At 34.5% G+C, this 24,615-nt stretch overlaps 1 protein-coding gene across 2 annotated transcripts in view; it reads left to right on the top strand.

The window, feature by feature from the left end:
* The first annotated feature begins 246 nt into the window (after positions 1-246).
* Positions 247-24,615, top strand: part of LOC145245882 (serine/threonine-protein kinase Nek8-like) — a 182,074-nt gene continuing 157,705 nt past the window's right edge. For both annotated transcript variants that reach the window (XM_080107604.1, XM_080107603.1), the window contains exons 1-3: positions 247-655; positions 18,056-18,524; positions 22,245-22,345. In XM_080107604.1, coding sequence (XP_079963730.1) covers positions 18,251-18,524; positions 22,245-22,345 — 375 coding nt within the window. In that variant the 5' untranslated portion in view covers positions 247-655; positions 18,056-18,250. The remainder of the gene's footprint in view (positions 656-18,055; positions 18,525-22,244; positions 22,346-24,615) is intronic.

Here is a 24,615-nt window from a genome sequence, read left to right as displayed (position 1 = left end):
AAAAAAAAAAATCAACAACTTTATAAAGGTAAGTCTTTAGTTGGTACTCTAGCGCATTTTGACCGAATAAATAAATAAAAGTAATAATGTGAAAGAAACGCACGGAGACACGGGTATATCAATTACATCATTAAAATAAATCAAGAATTAAGTCACCGTTGTCATAATGCTACTACTGAGAATCGAACTCTGTAGTTTCGACTTCCCCTGTTGCTATTGGTAAAAAAAAAAAAAAAAATGCTTGGTAGGTAAGGTAACTAATTTACTAGCAGACTAGGTGGTTCGAGTTCGTCGACACACCAGACTCACCATAAAGTTATTTTTGTACATACAAAGCGAACAAACCATTACGTACCAACAGAACAGATTATTTTCTTTTATTTTATGTATTTTGATATCTGTTTTAATAACACGCTTCAAATGTGTCGCTATAAACGATTTCTCTAATTCATTTCCTCGAATACTGACACCAGTCGAGAATTTCAGGTGTTAGGCGAAAATAGAAAGACGGCAATATACGGATTATTAGAAGCCAGAGAGGAAAAAAAAAAGTGGATTTACCTACAAAAAACAACAATTCTATAAGCAAAAGTTTATAATTTTTTTTTTTTTATCTTATCAAACGAGGTTTGTTTGCGTTTAAAATACAATCCAGGTAGGTTTTCCTTTTACTTTTTCGCTTTATACTTTATTACGCGTGTTTCTTCAAGTCACTACATGTAATATTTACCTTTTTTTCTCTCCAACTGCAGCAAAATTAGATACACGGTTAGTTTATAGTGATCTCTCGCTCCAAAGAGTAATTTTTATAGAATAATTCTTATTCCCAATGGAGTGATTTTTTTTGTTTGTTTTTTTATTATTGCCTTGAGAAAATTCCTCCAACCCAATCCAATAATAAACTTGGCCTTTTGGCTGGGAGCAAAGTATAGTATCTGTTCTGATTCTACACATCTCCTTCGACAGAAGGTCCCCCGGCCTTTTGGCCGGGATCAAAGTGTAGTATCTGTTCCGGCAGATGCTGCACTTGAGATAATTTGTACCAGTCAATGGAGGGGAAACCCTCTATACTGGGACAATTATTATTTTTGGTAACCAGAGTGACCCCTTTTAGGGGAGCTGGTTTTTACCTCACATTAAAAACGGCCTTGTGCCTAATTTGCTCAGTGGGGGAGCAAATAAACACCATCTGTTCTGATTCTACACTTCACTTTTTCTGTCCTCGGTATAGTGGAGGAGAAATCCTTTGTGACTGAGACAATTTTAATTTTCGTTCCTATCCCGAGTGCCCCTTTTGGGGAGGGGGGGGAGCTGGATTTTCCTCATATTAAAAACCGACCTTGTGTCTTACTCTGTCCTCGTTAGGAGGCAAGTAAACAGGAAGATTCCTAGAAAAAAGTACAAAATATGAGGAAAATATTGGGACATATTTGGGGCTACACCGCTTGTAAGAATGTAATTTGATTGGTTATTGTAATTGACGTAATTATTGTAAAAGTATTTCAAAAATAAAATGAAACAATATTAAGTTGACGTAATAAAATCAAAGTGAAACAATATTAAAAACAGAATATTTTTTATTAAGCACAGACATTTTTTATTAAATGATTTTTATTGAATACATTATAAATGATTTTATTAAATACAAACAAACAAATAAAATTAAATACATTATAAATGATTTTATTAAATACAAACAAACAAATAAGCATAATTAGAAATTATATTGTTCTCGGATAAATAATAATAATAATAATAATAATAATAACATACGAGGAACATTTTACATCATGTAATTCTTGCAGCATTAATACATGATCAATAATTTGTTCTAGGCCTCCTTACTGCATATTGTATTTTGTGTGTGTGTGTGTGTGTGTGTGTTAATGATTTAATGAGATCTTACTGATTTTTTTTTAAATTTTAACTTTCAATGATTAATCAAATTGCTTTACTTAAATATGACTTTTTTAACTTTTAAAAAATCCTTTTACAATAATTATGTTTTTATAATTAATTAATAATTAAAGAATAATTAAATTCTTGAACAATAATTGGTACTTGCAGTTTAATAAAGACATTAAAAAATGAAAATATCGAAAAAAAAAAAAAAAAAGTTATATTGTACGTATCGTTTTGGACTGAAGATCTCCGAAAAAAAAATTCACTTAATTTGATCGAATATTTTTTTTTTTTTTTTTTTTTTTTTTTTTACAGCAGAAAAATACGTTTTTATGAGAGTGCGTTGAAGTCAGCCATTATGAAATTTATTAAACACGCCACGGGGAGATAACTCCAGTTAAGGCGCGACACCCCTCCCCATACTAGCTTTTCTTCCTAAACATCGAACCTTTTGCTCGGTATCATAACAAATTGTTTTTTTGTTTTTGCTGTAAAAAAAAAAAAAAAACTACTTGATGAAATTAAGTGAAATTTGTTTTCGGAGAACTTCGTTCCATAACAGATACATACAATTTAAACTTTTTTTTCGATATTTTCATTTTTTTTTTTTAATGTCTTGGTTAAACTGTACAAGTATCCAATAATTTAATTTTTTAGAAAATTCTTTTAAAATAATTACGTCAAACAAATTCAATAGCCAATCAAACTACTTTCTTACAAGCGGTGTAGCCCCAAATATGTCCCAATATTTTCCTCATATTTTGGTTTATCTAAACTACAAAAGGGCCATAAACTCCACTAACGAATATATATATATATATATATATATATATATATATATATATATACTAGCAAAAGTACCAGTCGTTGACTGGGTTCAAAAACAGCTTACATAAAATGGACTCTGATTTATGAAAGTATGATAATTTATGAAAAGAAAGGGTTGTAAAGAGATAGCTTCGAATTCGGGGGCATCAAAACCAAAGCAAAATATGATGAAAGTAAAAATAAAATAGATAAACCCCATAATTTATCATACCATACCTGTTCACATTGAAACACTTATAATATTCTGTGAATATATATAAAAAATAACCTTGTTAAACTTTGTGGCATATTTCTATTCTATGGAGGTCAGGCGCGAACGAACACTCCATAATTTTATTATACCATATTTCTTCAAAATGAAACATAATTATCAAAGTATATTTAGATATGAAAAGTCTTAAAGTTTGTGCCTATTTCCATTCTATGGAGGCCAGGCGCGAACGCAGACCCCACAATTTTATTATACCATCCCTATTTAAGTTAAAACATACTTATAAAAGTACATATATGTATATATGTACATCTATATCAAAAACGTGTACATCTATATCAAAAACACTTGTAAAGGTTTTTTTTTTTTTTAATTTTTTATTTCCATACTTTGTGGACCAGGCGCGAATGCAGACCCCACAATTTTAATGAACCGAACCAGGCGAACCAAACCACTGTTCTGCCAGATCAAACATACCCATTCCTGTGTCTCGAGACATCTATCATTATATGTAATCAGTTTTTTTAAAATAGGCAACCATATAGGAGCCTATTCGTAACCAGACACACACACACACACACACACACACACACACACACACACATTCAGCTTATATATATATATATATATATGTGTGTGTGTGTGGTTAGCGTTAAAATATCAGTATTTTTTATGTGAACGATTTTATTTTTATATAAAATAAATTTAAAATTCCTCCAAGAAATACAAAAATATCAACAATGCTTTTGCTATTATTTATTTATTTCCAATATCGGTTGCTATGGTGATAATAACGCGCCGCGTTGTTGCTGTCTTTTTTCTTTTTTTTTTTTTTTTTTTTCAGCTTTTCTTTCCTTTCTGTTTTAAACACTAATAAATTATTATTTTTAAATAATTTGGTCCTGAAACAATACTATTGACTTTTTTCTTTTTTTTTTTTTTTTTTTTTTTTTGTAATATTGGTAGATTTTATTTTATTTTTTAATTTTATTGTCAGTACTTCTTTGGTTCAATTATAGTATTACTTTTTAAAGACCTAAATTTGGATTTGAAGTAAAATTTGATCCTTTGCCCCCACACTGCCAATAGACAAATAAGAAGTAGATTTTATTTATTTAGCTATCTATATATTGTAAAATTCTGGAGAATTTGTGTTGTATTTATACAGGGTGGGGCAGAGCAACTTGCTTATTTAAATTTCAAATATATTCCAAATAAACAAGTTGCGCTCTGCCCCAAATACACAATAAATATAACTTTTTACGGTGCTTGTTAAGCTGTCCTCGACGGCGCTTCTACACTATTAGGACGAGATTTCGGAAAGTAATATTGAATTTCACATGAAAACAATGACAATATTCCTCGTATTTTTTAACATGATTGTATCCAAAAATTACGAAAATCGATAAGGTAGAAAATGATTTATTAAAGAAAATAAAAATAGTATTTGATGAAAACGATCATAAAACACAGTTCAAAAGGGAAATAATTTTCCATTTTGATTTAAACAAAATGGCGGAAAATTTTTACCTGCTAACACGATTAAAGTTGTTTTGTTTAATAATTCAGTAATATTCTGACTGCATAATTTGGAAGCTACCATTGTAACCTATTAGAATTGACAAAAAAAAAAAAAAACAGTTGAAACCATTGTTATTTTTTTTATCTGAAAACTCTATCTATTGACTACAAAATCTCATCCCAATTCTGTAGAAGCGCTTGGTCGACAAATCGATTTGTAAAAAAAAAAAAAAAAAAAGTATATCATTTTTAAGCAGAAACAATATTATGTACTTAATTGTCATGTCGAAAATATTATCCAAAAATTACGAAAATCCACCGATTACAACTTCTTTTGTGCTTTTAGTAATAAAAAAGTCTATATAGACAACAAATATTACTGCCATGTTCTTTGTATGTAATGTGTGTGTATGAGAGAGAGAGAGAGAGAGAGAGAGAGAAGGGCGTTTATGCGTTTTAGTTTATTCCACCTGAATGGATCAGAAGGAGTTGACTGAACTTATGCATTCATGATCTGAAAGTTTTATTTCTCTGTTGCAGATACTGACGGCGTGAGACTCTGAAAAGGTAATCCTTGTCAGAAGCAGAGATGCGTCATTGAATTCCTGGCAAAAGTGCATTGAGAAGGGCGGTGATTATTATGTAGAAAAATACATTCTGGAGCACAATAGATCACTCGCTTTAATAGCTCTTCAACTATTTTAGTTAAAAAATAAGAGGGGTTACTTTTGGAATGACCCTCTTGTGTATGTGCGTGTATGTGCGTGTGTGTGTGTGTGTGTGTTTGTGTAATTATTATTATTATTATTATTATTATTATTATTATTATTATTATTAAACTCCTGAAACCGTTTTTCATGGTAAACAACTGAATATCCCAACAGTAAATTATGCTTATTTAACATCAAACAACAACAAAAAAAAACATAATTTACAAAAGAGAATAAAATTGAATTGTTTATTTGTTTATTTATGTGAAACAACTGTACAATTCCGTCGCTTAGAGGGGGGGGGTCCAAAATAAAAATATGTAAACTCGTTTGTATGCAGATCATCTATGCATACACTATCTTGAATAAAAACAAATAATGGAACAAAAAAAAAATAATAATAATAATTTGTCTCCCAATTTTTCGTCTGCTAAAAATTTAATCACATGATTACGGTGTCGGTGTACCCTCAACAAAATAAACCATTCATTCAAAGTATCGCTTGCTATGGATTTAGCTGAATACGATATTAAAAATCACTTTATTGGTACTTATGCACTTAGATTACCGGGCTGGCGGGTGTATTGTAACTATTCTCTACTTTCAACTATGATGAATGGTTTATTTTATTGACGCTACACCGTAATCACGTGATTAAAATTTTAGCAGACGAAAAATTAGGAGACAAAAGAGTAAACAGTTCCCAAATAATTATACTTTGGACTAATGAGAAAACTTTCTTAATTTATTGGATCTTTCTGAGAGCCACTTCGATCCCTTAAAAACACTGATTTTTCTTCAATAAACCAGTTGAGCTGAAATCTATGGACCGCCGTCCTTACCACTCCTCTGTTGAGCTTTGAGCTTACTGACATGTCAACTCATGCAGACTCTTTTTTTTATACGGTGGTCACCACTTATCAAGGCCCGGAAGCCACTCAGGGATAAAGGTTATTGCAAGTGCAGTACGTTAGTGTGGAGATTTGATGAAGTGTTTACTTAAGGGGGCGGTTCATTAGGAATTTGTTAACGTTGGACTTGAACACATCCAAGTTGTAGTCAGGTGGGAAGCAGGCAGACGGAACAGAGTTCCACAGCCGTGCAGTTCTAAGAAAGAAGTTTTGTTCATGGAATCCACGTTTTTATTTAGGCACAGATAAAGAGTAGGGGAAATTTTTCAACATTGGATTCAGCTAGACGGGTGTTTTTCGTGAAAGATTGGCGAGGGGGGGGACTAGAGATTGGAGTTCAGACGAGCACCTACCATGGAAATAACGATAAAACAAGGATAGGCTTGCAACGTCTCTTCTGTGGGAGAGAGGTTGCAGGGTAGAGAAAAGGGCATCCCCCACTAAGCCACAAAGTCTATTTTGTACTCCGTCAAGGCAGGATAGGCTGTTTTTAGCAGCTCCTGCCCAGATATGGCAGCAGTATTCCATCCTTACAAAGCCTAATTAACTTGTATAGGGAACTTGGCCCGGAATCAATCCGGCAGATGCTGCACTAAAGACTATATGTGGGGGAAATCCCACATATCAGACCATTGCTTTTGAAGCAATCAGTTTTGGTCAATGTAGGGGAAACCCTTCATACCAATTGTCACTATCCAGCTCTCCTCTCCCCTCAGCGGGAGTTGCCCCCCCCCTTTCCTCTCCCTCTCCCCACATTAAAAAACGGCCTTGTGCCTAATTTGTTCAGTGGGGAAGCAAATAAATAACTACTCACACTTACAAAGCGCAACACACACACACATACACATACACACACATACACACACACATACATACACACACACACACACACACAATTCCTTCTTATCATCTGCTCACTATTATCCAAATCTTACATTGAAATATTCCCAATTTTTCTCCTTGAATGTTCTTTCTAATATAAAAACAAATTAACATTGTCTCTTATTAACCACTTTTAATGAAATATAATTTATATAAATTGAACGAAGTTTTGATTACAATTTTCTGACCCTTGTAACGCACGGCTCTTAAATTACTGACTCTGGCTTCTTCGATAGCTCAGCTAAAGAATTCTTTTGTTTTTACAAGAGCTCTAAAAATATTCAAGAACATATATTGTTTTTTCCCCATTGCTGTAAACTTCTATTTTAAACGAATATAAAATATCTCTTTTGTGAATATATGCCTTCACAATGAACGTTCTTGTTTTTGTATTTTGAAGTAATGTTTTTTAGCTTTTTTTTTTTTTTTTTTACATAGGCATCACCACTTATCAAGGCCAATAGGCCACTCGAGGATACGGGTTAAAGAGTGTACAGTAGAAATTGGACAATATAGTAACCGTTAGTAATGGAGATTCGGTAAATTTGTTAACTTATATGGAACGGCTCATCAAAAACTCGTTTACATTAGACTTGAAGACAACCATATTGTAGTCATCTGGAAAGCAGAAAAACGGAGCTCCTTACATCAAGTGGTTTCATGCCATGTCTAGAGCGATTTCCATAAAAAAAATGAGATGAAATAAAATAAAAAATATAATTTAGTTATAAATTAGCCACAAGGTCATCAAAAGTATGAGCTGGAAGGAATGTGGTTGGTGTCGGTCATCCCTTGCCTATCTTTTACCTAGATGCATTTTTTTTTTTTTTTTTTGCCCATCACTTTTACTTCAGGAGTCATCACAATACCACATTTACTCCATCGACTACTCTACTTAAAATCCCCTTAATGGTTTTAGATTAATTTCATTTACAAAAAGACATTTAGAATTTAATTTAAAATGATGAGGAGTGAGACAAGAAAAAAGAAAAAAAGGAGAAAGAAAGAAAACCAAATAAAATCAGGGATGACTGAATAAGATCCTTCCCACTCGTTCTAAGAGTGAACAAAACACACACTCGTGCAAGATTACTGTTGTGACCCTAGGAAAGACTCCGACAATGGGGGAAGGTAGAAAAGAATATATTGTACAAGAAAGTGATTACAAAGAAAACGTTGTCAGCATGTTCCGACATGTTAAGTTAATCTATAGTCTTGTATCAGATCGCGATGATTCGGTATTTATCTCTCTCCCACTGTGAGGTGATGTGGCACAAGGTCGGAAGATGGGAAAACAAGCCAGCGCCCCAAGAAGAGGAGCACTCTGGCTCTGCAAAAATAAGTCTGAGTAACTCCATCTGCATTCCCCGGTGAAAGCGCTTCAGGCAACAAGCGATAAACTTGCTCCTCCAGAAAAGGCCTGGGAGGGTTGACCTCCAAGAATATTTGTATCAGTCCGACAGCAAAAAGCCCACCAAAATAGCCCAGTTTCTGTCGGACTGATTGTTGAACCTTTTGGCATTCAGGGGTTACGATAATTCACTATGACAGTATTTGATTCAGGGTTTTTATAATGATTAGAAGAGTCCATTATGAGTGAATAGGTAAGTATATATAATAACCATTTTTTTTTTTTTTCAAATATTGTTGAAAGTTTGAAGATATCCACTCTTAGTATCAACAGCAGTACTTGTCCTTTCTTCATTTCACCAACAAAAGACAAACTGAGACTTGTTCAAAACAGACATGAACGAGTTGACATCTAAAAATCATCTTATTATCAAGCAAAGATCTCACTTGTTTTATTTATTGATTATTTCTTTTTAGAGGGGAGTCACCACTTATGAAGGTCTGAAGGCCACTTGAGGATAAGGGTTAATGAGTGTACAGTGATCATAGGGACAAGAGCATAGTAATCGTTAGTGGTGGGAATTGGGTATAATTTGATTAATTAAGGGAACAGCCCAACAAGGATTTGTTTATATTGGACTTGAAGATAACCAGAAGCACCTACTTTACATAATTATGACTCTCACTTTGAAATCAAATGGTTCCAAGTTCGCTCCCACATGCAGCCACTGTTTCCTTTCAGTGAGCACATGATAGTCGTGGACACTTATCCTTGGATCCTTCCACAATGTCACCACAAAAAGTGAACCGCATGCTGTTTCCCAGCTTTTTAAAGCTGAAAACAAGCAGGTTGATCTTTAATTTGGAGTGAGCAGAAATAGAGTAGAGGTGGAGTTTAGGAGTGAATAGTATCCTTCTAGAAAAAAATTACAGTTGGGGAAGCTAAGGTCAAGGTAAAAATGGGGAGCAGACAAGGATCTTTGTTACTGTGACGATATTGAGATATTTCAATATCGTATTAATAAAAATAAATAAATTTAATGGTTTAAATTCCAAGACCCGAAGGAATTCAAATGACCAAGTGAACCATCACCATAACAACGACGGCGACAGCACAAAAAAACAAAAAAAAAACGCTGATATACTCAAAATACAGAAAAATATAATCAGCGTTCCTACCGAAGAAAGTTAACCATTAAGAATTGAGACGCAAGCAGTTGCAGAAGAGATTCCAAGAAGGTAAAACGTTTAAGCAACTCCGCTGATAAAAACAAAAAAAAACGAGAAATATGAAAGAAAGCATATTTGGCATCAATCAGCGTAAATGAAGGTCGGTCTGTCTTTCACTCTTTTCATTTGTCATTTAAAGATATATCGGACCTCTCTGTCAAAAGTTTTAAGCAGACATGAAAACATACATACATACATTAATAAATTGATAACTAAAATTTTTCGACCAAAACTGATTAAAAAGCTTGCCCTATCTTTGAATGCTCTTTATGTCAAATTTCAAATGTTTAGACCAGAAATTGTCTGAGTAATTTGGTAGAGACCGCAGAGGTAAAAAAATTTTTTTAACTTTGACCCCCATTATGACCCCTTAACATTTATTGTTTTGGGCTCAAATCAAGTTATTAAGTTAGACCCATGTCCAAGGAACCTATATCTAAAATTCCAATTGTTTAAACCCAAATTGGCGGAGGAGTTTGGTCGAGTTTTCAAAGGTCAAATCGTTGAACCACAGTTAACAGCCAAATTTCTGTCTGAAAACGGATTACAAAGATTTTTCCAAATCTCAGTACCCTGTATATCAAATTTCGAGTCTGTAGACTGAAAATGGACAGAGTTATTGCGTAGAGAAATGTACACAGACACACACACACACACACACACACACGTTCACTTTTATAGATATATAGATAGATTATTATCTTTTGAAATTTGTATATATTACCTATTCGTTCTTTGATTCTGTTCATTATATATAAAAATAAAATAAAATAAAAAGATTAAAAAAAAAAGAATATATATATATCTTGAATTGGTTATCTTTTCATGTTAAATTATATGCTGAAATTTCTCTGACCTATCATTTCTTACAGCGATAGAACAGCCGATTGCTCAATACATCCATTCATTCATCTGACATCTATTTTATAAAAGCACAAGCCTAGAATTCGTGTTTTAAGTCGAGAAGAGCAGATAATTGTTACCCCCCATTTAAAATGCTCTTTTTGGCAGAGGAAGTCAACAAAATACAGGCTGGCGCGTAGCTTCTCATGTTCTTCCACGCAACCTGGAGAATTTTTTTTTTTTTTTTTTAATTAAAGCTAACCTCAGAAGGGGCACGTCACATTACCAAAAGATAATGATGACAAGAATCATTCCCTTAACTGGGCTGGAGTTCAATGCGACTAAGAAACACATGTGACAAACTCATGCAAGAAACACGTTTTCGTACTTGATTTCTGGTTATAGTCAAGATTCTCTGTTTTTGAAAGCTGGGACAACGGTGACAAGCAAGATATAGTCTCTTCTGATTAATGATTATCTTCCTTTCAAAGAACATAACCACCCCCTATTTTTTCATCCAGATCAGATGTGAGAATTTAATCTTACATAACCCAATGCCTCATTGCCAGAAATGAACCGCTAAAAAACAGGATTTACCTCCTCGATAGATAAATTCCTTCCAAATTGATTCGTCTTGCAAAATAAGATCAGACTGTTTTGCTGGCAAGAACCCAAGTTGTTGAATCTTTCAACAACATTTGTTAGTTGGATTCAAGATTGAATTGATTCAGAAAGAAATATGAATAAAGAAAAAACACAGTTCGATAATTATTGGTTTCACAATTTCCGTTGACTGGAATAATAATTTTAGGAGGTTAATTTCCACCAACTCAAGAGAGTTCATAATTGAATTTGTCATTTTCATATTTGAATAGACGATTTAAAGGACGTTTGATTACAATGATACGAAACCTGTTTATTTATTTATTTATTGAGTTGTCAAAGCGTCAACACCCCCCCCCCCTAAAAAAAAAGGGTCTCAGTATTATTGTAATTCAGATACAACTCCTGCAATTGGTTTTTAGAATTCAAAATCCCACCAAAAATGAAACTCTTTTGTCTTCTGGTGAACGATTTGATGGCAACGAATCAGCGGTCCTGTCTTATCGTGTTATTTCTGACATGTAATTACAAGGATGTGAAAAGACAAGACTGAATATCTGGAAAGTTGTACCTGAGACTTTTGATATTCCTATGGGAAATAATAAAATGTTGACTGTGCGGTTTTATAGAAGGCAAAATAATAAAAAGGAAGAGAAAAGTAGAATCACTTGAAAACAAACCAAGCCTGAAAAATATAAACCATTCACCTGTGTTCAATCTCCTGAACTGCCAACAGACTAACCAAAAAGTAAGCCTTTAAGGAGTCCAATAGAAACGGAAGGAGTTACAAGGCTGGCCAATAAAAATGTCTACCCCTAAATTGGTTAAATGACTGACCAGAAATCGGAGCTTTTCTGTTGACACTATCTCTTTTAAACAAAAGCTAAAGAGATCTTTCTTGTCAAAAGGTAAGACTGAAACCATCAGACACCAACCTGCCAGTTCTAATAGTGTTGGAGGTCAAGACTGACGAGGTACTATGCAAAACAGGGAATTTAGCTCTCTGAAGCATTTACATACCCACATTTGTTAAACTATATTATATTATAGAAAGTGAGTATTTATGACAAAGTATTCAATGACAGGACATTAGAAAGTATGGTTGTAGGTTCAGTCCCGGCTGGGGAAGGGTGTTGGTTTGGCCGTACTGGTGAGTTGTGATACAGCGAGGCAGTACTGTTTGTGGATGACTATATATTTTACCCCCCCCCTCCTCTTTGAGTAGAGCACTGTCGTAAATGCATTTCACCTGCTGCTTAATTGGCTATAAAGCTAGGCTCGCTTGCTATTTGTTTGTAAATAAACAAGTAGCTTGAGCACTGTAAAAGCGGTGGGCGAATGTTTATTTAATGGAAATTTGATGAGGTTATTTGCATGCACCGATCCCATGGGCCAGAGATTGGGGCTGCCGACTCCCCCGGTTGGAGAAGGGTGTTGGTCTGACCAGGTTTAAGACATGCATATTAGTATTTGGGTGAAAGTCTAATCTATAAAACCCTTTTTATTTAAATGTCACTTAACACCCACCCATTTTAAGTCGTTTACTTCCATTGACATGTCATGTTAAATGCTGTTTTGCTGGCCATATTATTTTCCCCACTCATTATAGTAATATAATTTAAATACACTGACTCTTTTTCTGTCTTTCCATTATATTCTTTCTTTTTTCCTTTCTCCTCTTCCTTTTTTTTGACTATCACTTCTTTCTTTTTTTTTAGCGGTCGCATCCTTTTCCTTCTTTTTGAGTCTATTATGTCACTTAGTATCACCCTCCCACTTCAAGTTATCCAGTAAATATTTAAATTTTATAATTAAAAAAATATATATTTCTCTCCCTTCAATTAAGAACCAGCAATTCGAACCCGGCCACGAAGCCATCTCTGACTCCATTAGCAAGGAACATACCACACGGCTAATGTTAATAGTGAGAAATTAAGTTGATATTTAAACATTTAGACGTCCGTCCAGAGTGATCTAATGATTATAATATGATCTAGGCATGGGAGCTTAAGTGACTGACTGACATTTCCACTTTAAAGTGCTTAACAATAAGAACCGAATTCTTAAAGGGGCTGACATAATTATTATTATAATAATTTTTAAATTAACTACAGACTTTCGGGAATCATCAGTGCAGGGAGTTGCGATTACAGCCAGTCGCGTGAGATTTGAACCCAGCCACGAAGCCATCTCAAAAAATAGTCAGAAAAAAAAATCATTTACAATGGTTATCGAGATGGAGAATATTGGAAATCTGGAGAGACTTCTCACTCAGACTACAGGGAACACCACCAGTTATTATTAGTGAGCAATGATTCATAATGACTTGTGTGAAAACTTTTGTTGATTAAATAATAATAATGATGATAATAATGATAATAATAAAATCATTGAGTAGAGTTCTCAGATGCACTACGGCTCATCAAAATTGAACTTGTGTGAATGTATACCCTACGTAAAATGGCACGAGTAAAAATTGATACGAATCTGGGATTCATTACATAAAGGGAATTAATGAAGTAATTTATTAAAAAATATTTTTTACGGAAATAGCTTCAAACATGGCATGAAGCCCCTTGATATCAGGAGCTACAAAAAAAAAAAAAGCAACAAAAAAAAAAAAAACATTTTTCTTCAAGGTCAAAAACTAGCCAACAATAAATGTGAGATAGATAGATTTTGATCCCAAAAACAGCAATTCTTCCTTTTTTGCAGAAACATCGCTCATGGAATTTGAGGACTAAAGGACAAGATAATGGAGGCAAGAGTTACGAGGTTGCTGAAAATAAACCCACCGTTCACTTTTTACTCTTTTTAAAGAAATAATGAAATTATTGTGTAGAGTGTTCAAGTGCACGGCAACTCATCAAAAGTGCATCGATGGGGGGGGGGGGGGTAGCATCAGGTGTGGTTTGGCCGAATTTCAGGAAGAATGCGAGTATTAAAGGATGCGGTGTTTCAGCAGGCAACAACTATTGCAGGCATACCCAAAAAATGAATATCACAAAATAATATCCAAGAAATAAAAGGGAAAATGTAACATTTCTCTATCCCTTCCAAAGTAATAATATTCTTTTGCAGTACGACGCCATTTTGAATGTAAGTGAAAGTAAGGGAGCGGTTATTATTTCATTAAGAAATGTATTGTTGTATGCTGAAATTAGTGTGATTGAAAAAGTGAAATAATAAGTGATGGCTTAAAACTGATGATACAGTGAATAGTAGTAGCAGACATATCCTTAGGAGGAATGATTGAGATTTAAAATCAAGCAGAGAATTAGAAAAACAGCGAGGAATGTCGTTAAACGAAAGGCTTAATTTTTTTTTTTTTTTATATCATAGCCACGAATTATTTTTATTTGTTTGTTTTCTACCTTTACAAAAAAGGGTCATGTTTTACCTAGCATCTTTTTAATTGTTGTTCACAGAAATCTTCACTTTTTATTTTCTTCTTCCGCTTACTTTTCTTTCTCTTTCTCTTGTGTTTCTTTTTTTCTTCTCTTTTCTTCCCTCATTTCTCTTTTTCGTTTTATTTTATTTTTTACTTATTTTTTAATTCTTACTGTCTCCATGCAATCGGTTTGAATAAGATATTTCAAGTTCATTCATTAATTAATTTCATGTGGATCAACTGATTGGCATTGGTTTCCCCTAATATCCTTCTGGTTAGAATTCTTTCTAGAAATACATCGGGTACTTATGAGAAGGTTGTCAACATCCTAAGTTAAAGTGTTTCTGTGGAACGAACTGGATTCGAGCTTGGTATACCCAGGTTGTCAGTACATGTCTTTAACCACTTGTCCACCGTCACCTCCCAGAGTAGACATATTTATATTTTCTTTCATATTGAGATGGGTTGTTAAATTAAAGATATTTAACCTTTTACCACCAAATTTTTTTTATGCGATGAATAAATGTTTTAATCGTGAAACTCAGACGTGACGGGACTTAATATGCAACTAACGCACGATCATAAACAAAGCCCTCATTCACTTGTTGAACCATGCATAGACCTGTACTTTGAAGACCAGTAGTTGAGCTGATACGCCATAAGAGTAAGAAATATTTTGTTTTTTTTTGAAAGGCGACTTGAAAGTATAATTTGGTAGTAAAGGGCTTTTAGTGGGGTAGTTGTACCCCAGCTAATTATTTATCTTTTAGAACCCTCGATAAAAACAACAAACTCCTTTTAACATTAAACATTTGCAAGTATTTATTCAACGGGATAATAGTGGTGGAGCTCCAAGTTATTGAGTCAGGTCCAAGTCTGACTGTCGGTGCTGGGTGAGGAGGAGAGGAAGGTGTGTCTTCGCTCGCAGCTCTGTGCTGACTGTTGGATGTCCCCTGCACTCTTTTTGGGGACAGCAGGATCAATGCGCCCTGCCTGTCGATTGGCCAGTCTATGGCCGAAGAACTTACAGGGAAGCATTGATCCGCCAGAGAGTATAGTTCATTGGGGGGTGGGGGTTGCTACAGGCTAACTGCCAGTTGAAAAAAAAAATTCCATCTAATAATCTTAAAATTATCCAAAGATATTGAACTTATTATGGAATCGTTTGCTGATATCTTGTGATTGGATGAAAAGCAACCAATCAAAGACTACCTTTTTAGAATCTTCACCGTGAGCGGGTTTTTTTTTTTTTTTCAAAGTCTCCCCCCCCCGCCCCCTTTTGGCTGTGATCCTCCGAGAAGCAAGTTCATCTACTGCTATCTCTGGCTTCAAGAGCAGCAAGACACGTGCGAGGATTAGTAACTGTAGCTCAAAATACAATGCTCTCTATTTGTATAACCAAACGGAAATTAACTCAGAGAACGACTAATAAAAGGACACATCTTTAGAGATAAGTTTCTGTATATAAGAGCTATTTTCAAGATATTTTCCTCTCTTTCTCTCCTTTCTTTTCCTTATTCAAAATACATTTTTTTTTTATTACATTTTCATCTGTGTCGTGTTCCTTTCTTCTTGCTGGCGTCACAATGTATTTGTTACCACAAATAATTGGGAAAGTCCCAACAAAGGCATAACTATGGAGGTCAGGGACATTCTTATTCTTCTTTTTCCACCTGCAGAGAAACCTTATACAATATTAATGGACAAAGCTATTTCTATGATATCTACATTTTGACGAAAGAATCAATCCCAATGAAAAGACGATATGAGATATTTGCGCTGTCCTCACAACTTGTTTTTCTTTTTGTAGAAATCGCTTGAGACAAGGCATGAAGCCACTTGATGTAAGCAGCTAACAAAGAGAAAAGATGATTATTGCCAAGACAGGAGATCCCCATTAACATTAGTCTTGAAAAAAAATCAAAGCTGTAGGTAGAAGGATACAGGGAGCAGAAACTGAGTTCCACAATCTTGCAATCAATCATTGGAAGGAAGCTACTGGAATAGAAACAAAGAAACGAGAGGAGAAAATAAAACAACGGATTTCTCTTTTACCTACAGTTGAATGTGAGCCCATAATGAAAGTATTTGATGGATCCCGCAAAACAGTAATGTGTGCAATTTATAACCGTTTTTACGTTCACACACACAATTAAAAAACAAACAAATTACTTTTGTTACATAGTAATAGTCGTGCTTTGAATAGAAAAGTTTACAGGCCAAGAGTCAGTGGTAGACACCGGGCGGATGTTATGCAAATTATGTGATTTCGGGCAGAACTCTGTTTCTCGCTCTTATGTGATGAGATTTCAATGAGAAAAGACGTGCTTTACATGTTGTCCCCAAAATGGGTACAACAAGTGAAACGTGGCCTTGTGTATCTCTCACTCTCTCTTTATCCATCTTTATCTATCTTTCTCTCTCTCTCTCTCTCTCTTATGTGAAGTCGTCCGCTTTTTCTGCTTCCATCAGTTTGAATAAACTTTTTGTAAACTAACCTACAGTACTTGTGCACTTTTTCCACCGTGCTGAAATAATAACGTTATTATTTTGAAAGCCATTCTAAACATGGGGAGAAGAGGGTGTTTTGTGACTATTCTGTGCTTCCGCCTAACAATTTATTAAAAAAAAAAAAAAGATATTGTGAAGCTTGAATTTAACCCGAAAAATCTATTCAAAAATAGCGCGGTGGCAAAAGTGCACAAGCACCTAACCCACTAGTGTTGGCGTGAGTTTTATCAACAAACAAAAAAAGACTTGGGTGCACAACGATAGTGATGATGGTGGCGACCACGACGGGAAAATTGACAACACTGGGTATAAAGGATTTATACACTGATCAGGAAGATGAAATATAACACTTTCACTTTTATTGGCCATCCTTATATTATACTAGCAAGAAGACCCGGCGTTGCTCGGGATTGAATGATGATCAACGAATCACACTCCTATATTTTTATTGTCATCAAAATCCGTGAAATCGCCCAGGAGGAAGCTTCACATGCCCCCATGCAGTTACTTAGTCCAAATTATATATTATTCTACATTGCACTCTAGAGAACCTACTGTTTCTTTTATAAAATTATTTTATATAAACTTCTTTCCAGTTTACAAAAAAAAAAAAGTATTAAGAAATTTACGTGTGGGGCTTGAACCTACAGACCATGTCATGTATATAAAAAAAAAAAAACACGTAAATTTTCAAATCTTATAAAATTATTTGCAGTTAATGAAAAAGAATTAAGAAATTTACGCTTGACCCTACAGATCACGTCATGTAAAAAACAAAAAAAAAAACGCTATCAACTTACCCAGAGTAGAATTTTCACGGCCTGTAGTTCAATCATTGTTGCTAAGCGATTACATGGAAAAATAGCTTTACCGATGTTAGATAAATTAAAATAACGGTTTCGATTATCGATTATTATAATGGGGGTATTCTGAAACAAAACTTAACTAGATCACTCTCAGACTTATACAGTAACGTTCTGTAAATTTTAAAGAAAATCTGTTCAACCGTTTAGAAGTCTATAAGGATCGAACTCACACACACAGACAAAGTTGTATTTATATAATTGTAGAGATAGAGATACATGTATACAATTTACTAACGATTGGGTTTTTATTGTACAGAGTAAAAATTATATTTTTGTTTGTATCCTTATCATTGTAGATAGTTTCCAATATTTTATCATGGGCTGAACGATAAGTCACCACGGCAGTTGCCAGACAAGAAAACCAGGCAAAGCACCGAAATCTGATCCAAAGAAATTCAAGCTGTGGATCGACTTCCAGTATAAAACGAAATGGCGAACAATCTCCAAGTGCTCAAAGAAAACGTTCTGAACGAACCGGTATCACGTCGAACATGATCCGACCGTGTCACTCAGCATCTGCTAAGCTAACATCTACTACTACTGAATCCGCACACGAAGACGAACGATCAAGATGTTCCTGCACTCATGCCAGTCAAGACGATGTAGCCAACGGACCAGTTGGATGGCCGGAGCCCGTCCTGCGTCACAAGCTACTTCTGGTATCAAGTAAAATCAGAAACGCTTCTGTGATCCAACAGGCGTTAAATAGTGACGTCATGATGTTGGCATACAAGTATGAGAGCTCCACGTTGGAGAGCATTCTTGGTAAGTAGACCAGAAACGTAAATTGCTATTATTTTGGATTATTCAGACTACTGTTCTTATCTTGAGCGTTATTCTCACAATATCTTGGTCGATGTAATCTCCGGCCTTCTTTGGGGTGTATCTTGTTAAACTCGCGGAAATCTGTACAGAATTTCAAACAGAACCCTTTATTTATTCCAGCCATGAACGGCTAGAAGACTTAAGTAATTCGCAATTGTATTCTTAGTATTACCCGCACCGAGGATTGAACCTTTAACCTCCAGATGAATTTCGTTTAGAACTGAATTTTAATTAATACTTCATGCGTTATGTTAAGAGTCCTTGCGGACAATTCTAGTATGCATTTTGAGAGGTTTAAGCCGATTCTTGTTTTTTGTATGTGACCAGTAGTTTAATGTACGGCACAATCACGTTAACAGACCGATTCTCGCCAGATCACCAAAGTTAAGCAACGTTGAGCCTGGCCAGTACCAGATAGGTGATCATTTGGAAAGGCGAGGCGCTGTATGTACTGTGAGGTAAAATACCAGGTTGAGAAACTGGTGCAGTTTATCCTTCTCTCGAGGATAGATGAAACACTCTTAAGCCATGGTAGGCACCCCGTCTAGTGATGGCGTCACGATAAAAAATACCCTTGATAGTCCTGATGAAGCATCAAGAATTCAGCTTCCGACAAGATTTGAATTACACTATAAACTCGTGTAGTGAGTTTAATTTTGGCTAGGGCCGCGCTGGATGAATGGATGGATGGAGTAGTTTAAGAGTTTATCGGTTAAATATTTACATACAGACATCTACTGTTTTATTTATATAGACAATGTTGCTAACCTTTTCATCCTTTCTAGATAATTGTAAGGAATTGTCAAGCGAACTCAAAACGAAAGCAGCATTCGTTACTTTACAGCCGTTCAAACATTTGTCAACCAACTCTGCTAGAAAAACGGCAAAATTCATCATTTATTATTCTCCACGACATTCAACGACGGTTCTTTGAAATCAATAAATGGAGATTTCGTATCTGTATGTTTTGTTTTTGCAATAAAACAGAAGTGCCATCAACTAGGAAGTGATATTGAAAATAAAAAAAATGAACATCTCCAATGGCAAAAAAAAAAAAAAAAAATCCATAAATAAAAAAAACCATTAAAATTTTCGATCTTTTCATTAATTTTCTGTATTCACTGTAGTAGAGGTGCCCAAAGGTCTTAACAAGACACGTTAATAGAGTTTAAATTTGTATAACTAAAAAAAAAAAGGTGCAGTTTGAGTACTTATCACTAGGGCTGTGACAACAGCATATTCTTTTCATTATTTTGACTCTCGAGTATATATCCGTTAATATCTTATATCTTTTTTTCATATAGACGGATGTGGTTCTCGGTTGATTAAGTGTGTCTAACTGTGTCGGATATATACCCGAGAGTCAAAAGAATGAAAAGAATATTCTATTGTCACAGCTCGCCTTATCACTATCATGTGACTAACAGAATGAAACGATACTACCGCGGGGGGATTAAATAAAGAGTTTTGCTTGAAATTCCGTATTGATTCCTGAGTTTAATAGAAAGATTCCCAAATTCGACAAGATACATCTGAAGAAGGTTAGAAGTTACATTAGCTGAAACGTTGTGTTAATAACGCTCAAGATGAGAATAGTAGTCCGAATAATCCAAGTAATTCAAATTACCAATCCTTATCTAAAAACTTCAGAAAAGGAAAGGCAAAACAAGTTAAGAGAGAAACGGAAAAGTTAAAATTTTATTCGAAGTATGGGCTAACCTAATTAAAATATCGTCAGATGTTTGATATTTTTTATCTATATATCTATAAAAGTGAGAATGTGTGTGTGTGTGAGAGAGAGAGGACAATTCTCAACCTATATACTCAATAAATATTTAATCTACAGACTTGAAATTTGGTATATAGGGTATTCAGACATGTGGGAAACTTTTTAATCGGCTTTCATCTGTAAAAAAAGGGCTACTAAGGGGTAAAAATTGAAAAATGAGTTCTTGGGAGCCATCAGATTTTTATTTGTTTGTCAACTGTTTCATGAATTCGCATGCGTGAATCATTCACATGACATATTACTTATATTAAGATTAAGTAGGTTTGAAAACACTTTTTAAAGATTTCATCAAGCTGGCATAATGGTTATCGTACTCGACTCACTGTCTTTAGGTTTTGGTTTCGATCTCAGCTCGAGTATTTTTTTTTTTTTTTTACTTACAAGAACGAACTGTTTAGAAAAACTATTCACATTCACAGCCTCATTTTCTGTATGAATTAAAATATGATATTTATGCGTATTTTACGACCGGGCAACGCCGGGCGACCTGCTAGTTTAAATTAAAAATGTATATATAATTTTTTCAATGATGGGCAGTGCAAAACTTTAAAACGTCCAAAAAAAATTTTAAACCTGAAAATTTGTATGTCTGACAGCAAAATATTATTTCTTATTGTGTTATCTTTTAATGTTCAATTCAGTTTATTATTTCAGACTATTGTACCATCTTCCAATGCTCAATACAACAGCAGAAAAAATGTAATAGTTGTTCTATTATCATTACACCTTTCTCCCAGACATTATCCCCTCCTTGTATTGAAGATAGTGTAGTATATGTCCGTTTGTCATGATACCATGCTCACAGGGATTCAATTTTTTGGACATGTTGGACAGAAGAGTAATGTAGTACCTGTTGTATTGTCATGATCCCATCCTCCCAGGCACTACCTCCTCCTTTTCCTTTTTTGGGGCGGGGGGGAATAATGTAGTACATGTTTTTGTTCATCATGATACAGTTCTCCTAGGGATTACCTTCTCTCTTTTTTTATGGGTAGGGAAGGTAGTGAAATATTTGTTCTACTGTCACGATGCCATCCTCCCAGGCATTTTTCCTCCTTTGTAGAGTTAGCAATCGGCTCTATTAACAAACTCAATACTTACATCAAAACCATGCGACCAGAGGGTAGTGGCGTAGCAAGGGGGAGAGGCGGGAAGGGCGGGCCACCCCACGCGGCACTTGCCATGGGGCGGCATTTTGCGGGGGTAAAAATAGAAAATAGAAAAAATAAAAATAATAAAAAGCAAACAAAAATCTGAAAATTTACATCAAAATGAGTTTTTAAGATCGTAATGATTTTTTGTTTGTTTGTTTGTTTGTTTGTTTTTTTTTTGTTTTTTTTTGTATGTGTAATATTGTTTTTAAAGGGATTTTAGATCCTTGCTTGTAATTCTATATAAATAAATATTTTGAGGACTATCTAGAATTTTGAAGGTATTTGCCCAGCGGAGAGTGAGAGAGGTATGGGAAAATCCTACGATCGTTGCGACGGGTGGGAAAAATATTTGCTTCGCCACTTTTGGACGGTGGGGACCGTTTTTTTTTTTTGTTTTTTGTTTTTAGTTATACAAATTTAACTTCTATTTACACGTCTTGTTAAGGCCTTTGGGGGACCTCTACTATAGTGAATTCCGAAAATTAAGGAAAAGATCCAAAATTTCAATGATTTTTTTTTATGGATCCCCCCCCCCTTTCGGTGAGGTTGGAGATATTCTTTTTTTTTTTTTTAAACTTTCAATATCACTTCCTAGTTGATGGTACTTTTGTTTTGTTACAAAAAAAAAAAAAAACATACAGATACGAAATCTCCATTTATTGATTTCAAAGAATCGTCGTGAATATTAAATGGTGAATTTTGCCGTTTTTCTTGCAGAGTTGGTTGACAAATGTTTGAACGGCTGCAAAGTGACGAGTGCTGCTTTCGTTTTGAGTTCGCTTGACAATTCCTTACAATTATCAGGAAAGGATGACAAGGTGAGAAGTCTGTGTGTAAATATTTAACCGATAAACTCTTTAACTACCGGTCATATAACATTGAAATTAATAAGAAATAGTAATCATACACCAAGGATGGTTTATAACGAGTAAAATATTTGTTTGGATGGATGAATAACGCGTACAGACATATATCAAGTTAAAATGCAAACTGTTCATTTTAACTTGCCGATATATTTATATTTCTTTCTGCGCATGCGCGAATTCAATTCATTTCTTCAAGTCGTTTAATGTTAAATCTTTCTTTTCTATTTATCGATAGCTCAATCAGTAGGCAACACGGCTGGAACACTAAATGTTTTGGTTTCGATTCTAGCTGATGGCACCTAAGTCATTTTTTTTTTTTAACTTTTGAAATCACAACTATATATTAGGTACAATATAATATTCGAGAGAGAATTGGCTCTGTAATAATTAAATACGAAATTTGGATGTATTAAAGTATATTTAAATGTATTTTACGACCCGGCTAGGCTGGGTTCCTCCTCCCCGGGGCGGAGGCAGATCTATAATAAGAAAGTGTCCCATCATGGTATTCACAAATGATTACTCATTCCACAGCAGCATCTTTCATATATAATATATTGCTACTGGACATTCTGTTGACGTTCAAGCTGAATGGAGACCCCACGATATTATTGTAATCCTTTTGTTAAAACTGTAAAATTATTTATCTAAGTAATCTAGTTAATGTAGTGTCAGAATATATCTGGTTATTACGGTTTATCTCCAGTATCCTTAAAAGAGTCTGTGACATATTTCCATTGTATAGACGCCCGGCGTGAACGGAAACCCCACAATGTCATTATACCATCTTTAGACATAGCAGACTACTCTTGGATCCTAGCTAAGAAGACCAAAATGGTATATTTTAGTTTCGCATGCGGCCCAAAAGTGATATCATATTAATTATTTATTTTATTTTATTTTGTTTATTATTCATTATTAATCAGCAAACCATTATTACTGCTAACCAAGGGATGAGTCTATTAGGTATATGTAGTGTATGCAATGTGAAAATGTATGTAAGTGAAACCTGACGGTTGAGGATATGTGTTGCGTGGGGAGAAATGATACAGTAGATGTTTAATATGAGTTCTTAAAGACAGGCTTAGACCTGCTAAGCACAGAAGAAGATTAAATCTAGACAGTATGAGGAGATATGTGCAAAATGAAAGACTTCGATGGTTCGATCTCGTTAAAAGAATGAATGAGAGTTGTTGGGTTAAGAGATGCAGATCTGTTCAGGTGAACATTAACGCGGTCATTAGATTTTAGAGAAATGTGTTCACGGCAGGTTTTTGGGGTTTTTACTTTCGGGTGTTTTGTAAGGAGATAGATATTTTGGAGATTAGCTGGATTCAGAGAAATATTTTCGGTGGAAAACAAAAATTGCAGGTTTTATATTCAAATGTGAGAAAATAAACAAGGGACATTGTGATAGAGTAAGCAAAACAAGATAATTAATTAAGAAGGGATAATTTATATATGTTCAAAATGGAAGGTTTACAACAGAAAATATATATGTCGTTCGTCAGTCAAAATTTAAAACCTAAAAATTGAAACTCTTCCCCCCTCCTCTCTTACCCCCTCTCTTTTTTCTTTACCATCCTCTCTCCCCCTCCCCCTCCCTATATCCATATATCTCCACCCACGCTTACCTGAATCTGCTACCCCTCCACACACAATACAATCTAATGTATTTTAACCTTCAAAACTGAAATATTGTCAATACCCGTCTCCCGCCCGCTTATTATCTCCTACCCCGCCCCCTTTTTTCTTTTTTCTCGTATTTCTTCTACAACACTTCTTCCAAATACTAACAACCATTTCTGTAAGGTCTGACGAGGCTGTTGGATCGTAAACATGGTCCAACATTCGAAACATATGTAACCAAACAGATAAAAACGTTAATAAAAAAACACATATTTGCTCTGCAATAGTATTGAGCACTCTCTTCAGGTTTTTACTAATTACCAGTTTTACCAATATATATATATATATATATATATATATATATATATATATATGGTGCTATAAAAATTGAATAGAAAAAATGTGACTTGTTGGATCACACATCGATTATAGGTTAGCTTGTTTGTAGAGATAGTTAAATATTGAAAAATAAAATGACAAAATGAATATTACTGCTAGCTATGTCACCGTTCTGCTCTCTTCAGATCAACTAGTATTACTATTTGTGGTGATATTCTTTTTTGTTTATTATAATGGACAATTATAATCTTTTT

The sequence above is a fragment of the Euprymna scolopes genome, chromosome 23 (assembly GCF_053919585.1).
Source record: "Euprymna scolopes isolate OS-2025 chromosome 23, ASM5391958v1, whole genome shotgun sequence".
Classification (NCBI taxonomy): Eukaryota; Metazoa; Mollusca; class Cephalopoda; order Sepiida; family Sepiolidae; genus Euprymna; species Euprymna scolopes.
This window is presented reverse-complemented; position numbering and strand designations above follow the sequence as displayed.